This window comes from Bidens hawaiensis, unplaced genomic scaffold (genome assembly GCF_021521415.1).
Source record: "Bidens hawaiensis isolate Kalapana, Puna unplaced genomic scaffold, B.hawaiensis_p1.1 tig00022693_1, whole genome shotgun sequence".
NCBI classification, from domain to species: Eukaryota; Viridiplantae; Streptophyta; class Magnoliopsida; order Asterales; family Asteraceae; genus Bidens; species Bidens hawaiensis.
The window spans coordinates 1-6,275 of NW_027493547.1; the positions used below are offsets into that span (position 1 = coordinate 1).

Sequence of the window (6,275 nt, forward strand, 5' to 3'; positions counted from 1 at the left end):
TAGTTATGTTTTAATTTCATATTTCTTGAAGTAATATCATTGCTAACTAAAGTAAATAAAAATGAACTATTTTCAGCCTATTTTTACTAACCTATAAACAAGTGTCCTTGACAGCAATTTGTAAAAATATATACTAAATAATAATACGTACGTGCAGGGTGAGGTCCCTTTTAAGTTGTACCCTTAGCGTGTTTTCACACTTTATGTAGACAAAACCATTGAAAATTATTAAATACATTTGTTAGTCTAATATGATATACATGATGCAACATAATAAGGCTACGGGTAATGGTTAAAAATCAAACTGATAATAGTTAAAGTAACAACTTCGAAAGTTCATCAGTTTAACTAGTCATGGTTTGCCTGATGAAAGGAGACAAGCGTCATTGGTTTTCTAGTGGTTTTGCTTTGGTTTTCGTCGACTTAATCTAATTGGCTAAAAGTCAGCTCATCTATTTGTTTATGGCCATTTAAATCCGGCTATATATGTTAGATATTCTAGTGTCATTGGATTAACTTGTCTACCAATGTAAGTTATAATATATATCAAACAAATCAGAAGACGAGGGGTTCACGATTGTCACACATTAAAATCCTTAGTAAAAAATGAGCGCATTTGAAAGAAATAAGGAATTTAAAACGAAAACCGCCTTTTATGGGTTTACTCTAATTGGTAAAAGACAAGTTATCGTCATTTTTGGTTTGTTGTCTGAATCTCAAAATTTCACATTCACCAATTCACCATACAAATTTCTTGTCTCGTCTGAGTTATATCCGATTGAACTTTCGGGTGAACCATCGAAATATTTTGACCTGAAAACCCATCACACATCTCTCTATTATATATTTATATATATATATATATTAAAAACCAAGTGATAATTATCTTACAAAATTTAATATTTATGAAATAAAAAATTATTTTTTCACATGTGTGCAAAGCATACCTTAAAGCATCTTAAGGTAGTTATAATTTAATTCATTTTGAAGTTTGATTTTTAATATTATTTTGTGATGTTGTCATATTCTATTCTTTATAAAAGTTATTCTAACATGTTGGCATATTTTATATTTATTTTATAATTAATATTAGACATTTTATTTTTAAAATAGTATGTTTCTTAAATTTCAAATATATCATTGTGCGTGATATTACGTGTTGGGATAAGTTTTGTTTGAAAGTGATCCAGGTCAAATATAATGTATTTTTAATTTTTTTTTCACATCGTAATGTTACTCTAATTTCGAATACAAACATCAATGTTTCTGCATACGCCTCGATATAAATTTTATTCAACACCAGTTTACCCGGCTCACGCAATGTGCAACCAAAACAGATGGCTAAATATAATATATATTTTATGTTTTCTTTACTACAGCTTAATTTTTGTATAAATGCATCCTTATATTTATCTATGTGTTGATATAAATTTTTATTAAAATCAAATATGTCATAAAGTAGAGACAAATTTTAGTAACTTTATGTTTTATCAAAATTTCATTGCGTCACGCTGGTTAACGTATATAATGCTTCCACCGCAATGCGTGGGGGGTTTACTGGTTTATTTTTAAAAACACTGCTAGTAAGACTTCACATTTTATAATATATATTCAACCCGTAAACTATTTATAAGAATTATGATACGTTTTTATGTAAAAAAAGATATGAACACATTGGTATTGTCAAACCTGACAAATAATGTTATAATTACTTGTAGTTAATGCTAATTAAAGTACATCAACTACCTGCCCCTAAATGATAAAAACTGAATTTATTATTTACCAAAATACATTTAATTTTTTGTCAATAGGTAAGCCCAGAGCTATATGGAGACAACCACCCTCGATTCTTCACTTATTGGACAGTAAGTTTAAAACTATAAATATTTGTAAACAAATATCTTATTTTATATAAACTAATATTTTTAAAATTTACAGAATGATGCATATCAGACGACTGGATGCTACAACTTGCTATGTTCGGGTTTTATACAGACGAATAGTAGGATTGCGATCGGTGCGGCTATATCTCCAACAAGTGTATATAATGGGGGACAATTTGATATAAGTTTATTGATATGGAAGGTAAATTCTTAAAACTAATTTTAGTTATAAAGATATACAATAAGCTTGTTTTCAATTGATTAAAAAATGATATATATATATATATATATATATATATAATGTTTCTTATACTTCTAATTTTATTAGTTTAATTAGCAATCTAGTGCTATGGTGCTTGACTGCTTGTCCATCAAAAAAATAACGTGGCTCAAATCTTTGTAAATGCAATGTTATGTGGCATTTAGGTGTAAAAAGATCGTTGTTAAAAAACTATATCTCTAGTTAAATTGTAGTATTTTATTTTCTCTATTTTTAAAATTTTAAACTAATAACCATATCATTCAGTTTTAAAGCCAGTTTAACCAGTAAATCAGTAAATCGTTCAATTTAATAACCGATATAGTTTTCACAACATTGATAAAGTGATTATTAAGTCCTCTTTTACCTGACTTAATAAAAAAATAATTTTATAAATTTACGTCTTATAATGTAGGATCCGAAGCATGGAAATTGGTGGCTGGAATTCGGGTCAGGGACCTTAGTCGGGTATTGGCCTGCTTCCTTATTCACTCACCTTCGAGATCACGCAAGCATGGTTCAGTTCGGGGGAGAAATTGTGAATAGTCAGGCTTCGGGTTCTCACACTTTGACCCAAATGGGAAGTGGGCATTTTTCGGGTCTAGGGTTCGGTAAAGCTTCATATTTTAGAAACATGCAAGTGGTTGATTGGGGTAACAACTTAATCCCTTTGTCAAATTATAAAATATTAGCGGATCATCCAAATTGTTACGATATTAGAGGCGGAACTAATAGGGTTTGGGGTAATTTTTTTTTACTATGGCGGACCCGGTAAGAACCCGAGATGTCCGTAGGACGACGTGGCGTGTTGGCATTGGGTAGAAATATATCAAAGAGTGGGAAAAAGTTTTGATATTTTGATTTTGTTAAGTTTTTATTATAGATGTGTTAGGTTTTTTTTATTTATTCTAACACGCGTTTGATTAATTATAATGTTGTTAGCCGGAACATAATGTAAAGTTACCCTATATTAATATAAGCAGGAATGAGTGTTATATAATTTTGTGTTTATAATAGCATAACTTGTTAATGGCTAGCTTTGATTTTCTCTCATTTCTTGTAACTAGATCGGTCTGATTGAGTACTCATAAATTGTTTTTATTTGGATTGGTTAATTATAGCGCTAAGCGATTGAACCGACGAATCAAAGGGTTGGAGAGCGTCTTGGTAGGAGCCTTAGTAGGAAATGACATCCTACTTATAAAAACAAAAATCTTTGTCACCGTCGTACATGTTTACTAAACAAAAATTACATAATTTAATCTGAAAGTGATTTTTGCGACTCATTAGTGTATCCATAGATACAAAATAGATGTAGGATGATTGTGAAGTACACGTGGAGCAAGACACTTGTATAATACTTGTTTCTTGACCAACAAAAATGAAACATGTTTCCAAAAGGAATTTATAATCTAGGAGATGATGATAACTCAAAAAAATTGAATCTTGATATGGTCCATATACAAGAAGATTGATGAGTAGGAAAGTGATTTCACAACTACACCAAGCAGTTGCTTTACTAAATATAATAATCCAACTTAAATGCTTACACCAACCTGTCATCTTAATTTATTTAGAATAAATGAAAACTAAATGATGATTGAAAATGATATTATTGCCCCCACCATGCCAACTGGCTAATATGAAGGCTTGGGTTATTCATGGCTAAAAATACAAGTACATAGTTGTAGTGGTTGGCATTGGTAGTAGCATAGGCATAACCAAAGTATATGTGTGTGAATGTTGCACCTTGGGTCCGTGATGGCGCATCGATAGTACTATGGACCATGAACGAAATACACGCTTACGTGATGGAATACTGTAAGTTTTGTGTTTTTAATCAGACTTTGATAGCATAATGGAATTGTGTGATTTCGCTTTCAGGTTAAAGTGTTTCGTGTGTGCACGAAATCATTAAACGGATTAAGACAAAAGTGTATTAAAGAATGATATGTTATTCTCTGTGAAATTCGATATTTTAGTTAGACCAAATGATTTTCTTATATAGGGGTCAAACAATGGTTGGGGTTAAACATTGCAACCTTCTATGAAAATGTATGACAGTTTGGATATAAACGCTACATGTTCATAATTAAATAGTGAAGAACCGTCTAAAACTCATCGATTGTCACAACGTTCATTAAACTTTTAAGTCATTCATGTCGACCCCTGCCAAGGACGTTTCCCCTTCAATCCTAAAAGCTTTTGGGGTTACAACTTCCAACTTTCAAGTTCCTTAGTACCGAAGTTATGATAATATTAAATGAGTAAATACTCCAAGCATCTTTGAATTTATGACAGCTGATAAGGATTATGGGGCTGTTTGGCAACATCTGAATCAGTAAGTCTGAACCATTAAGCTGTCTGAATGGGTAAGATAATCTGAACCAGTTATACATCTGAACCAATAAGAGCTGTTTGGTTAGACATCTGAATGACTATGCAAAATTACTACTTTACCCCTCTGCAGAATTATGTACTGAATGAAATTTATTTGTTTGATCAAAAATCTGAATGACTATACTGAATGACGGATAATTAAAATAAAGAGAATTCATAACATAACCTTCAACAAACAAACATCCAAAAAGTTCATAACATAAAATTCAACAAACAAACATCCAAAAAGTTCATAACATAACTTTAAACAAAAAACATTCAAAATAATCCGTATTTCGCTCCTGCGTTTTTCACCCATGGCTCACAAGCTTGCGGATTAAGAAGTAACCACACCTTCAAACAATTGAGTACATAGTTCGGGGTAAGCAAGTGGCACGGTTCTTAAGGCTTCTACATACTTGTTAGACTGCTTGGAAAACAATATTATAAAATTCTATAAGATTCTTGAAATATATTAAGAACTACTATTCAGAGAGAAAAGATATTATTGTTTAAAAAATACCTTCATCTCTAGTTGCCACTCTTCTTCCGACAAATTAAACATGTTTGTCACGGCATTATAAATATTACCTGTTTTGTTTTTAAGCTTTCTCCAAGCTGAAAATTTTCCTTTTAGATGTCATAACGGTTCCTCATTTGTTTTTGTTCCACTATGAAGTTATGTTGCATTTTTAATTTTGCCGAAATATTATTCCATATGACAATGTTTTAAGGTTACCTCCCTCACGACCATTAACGGTTACCTCGTGAATACATGCTTCAAGAAAAGTTTTCTCCACACCTTTTTGTTTCCAATTAATCCTAACCATTTCTTTGAACAATAAAAGCAAATCAACATATAAATAAAATTGTTATATGTTAACCCACCGGAAACTTTAATCCCGATTATACCCCCATTTTATGAATTTTATTCTCTTTGAGGCATTTCATCAAACACCTTATGTGCATATATTTAACTCAACAATATTCATATGAATTCTATAGTCAAATCATCCAAATTTTCATTTTAAATCACATATTTTCATATACAAGTATTCCATTTCAAATCCCATGTAGTCCACATATTATAAACATGGATGCAAATACAAGAGCAGAAGATCGATTTACCTCGTAAGAACGGAGCGGTGGTGGTCGGGTTGGGAACGACGGTGGTTGGATTGGGAGAGACGATGGTGGTGGCTGGAGAAGCGGTGGTGGAGGCGCCGATCGACTGGTGGTGGTGGCTGGAGAAGCGATGGTGGTGGAAGGAGAGGTTAGGGTTTGGAGAGGATTTGGCTTCTCAGGTGATTTGGGGTAAAAGTGGGAAACAAAGATCTTTTTCATTCAGCTAAAAAAAAAGCTGGACCATTCAGATATTAATGGTCCCATTCAGCAACTTTTTTTTGCGAACCAAACACCTATTTAGCTAACCGGTTCAGCAAAAAGTGTCTGAATGGCCCCATTCAGACACAAACAAACAGCCCCTATGACTTTGAATCAATCATTTAACCTATTTGGTTTATTTATAATAACGAGTATAATTTTCCTAGTTTAGATTAAAAAAATCAAGCATTTATTATTAATAATCAATTTCTTTTATAATAAATCTATATTTTTTCTTATTGTTTAAATTAGCATAATATAGTGATAATACCTAATACATTCTAACAGTTAAAGCTAAGAAAATATATAACTATTATCTAGGTGTCCATATTAATAAACACATTCAAAACAAATTATAAGCATGAAAAAGT

General features: G+C 31.5%; 1 protein-coding gene across 1 annotated transcript; it reads left to right on the forward strand.

The window, feature by feature from the left end:
- Positions 1-1,811: 1,811 nt before the first annotated feature.
- On the forward strand, positions 1,812-2,978 carry LOC143566113 (protein neprosin-like; the record flags this gene model as incomplete). Its single annotated transcript, XM_077052896.1, has 3 exons — positions 1,812-1,865; positions 1,939-2,085; positions 2,558-2,978. Coding segments are annotated over 3 exons (561 nt in total), but the record flags the coding sequence as incomplete, so codon positions are not given.
- Between the last annotated feature and the right edge of the window lie 3,297 nt (positions 2,979-6,275).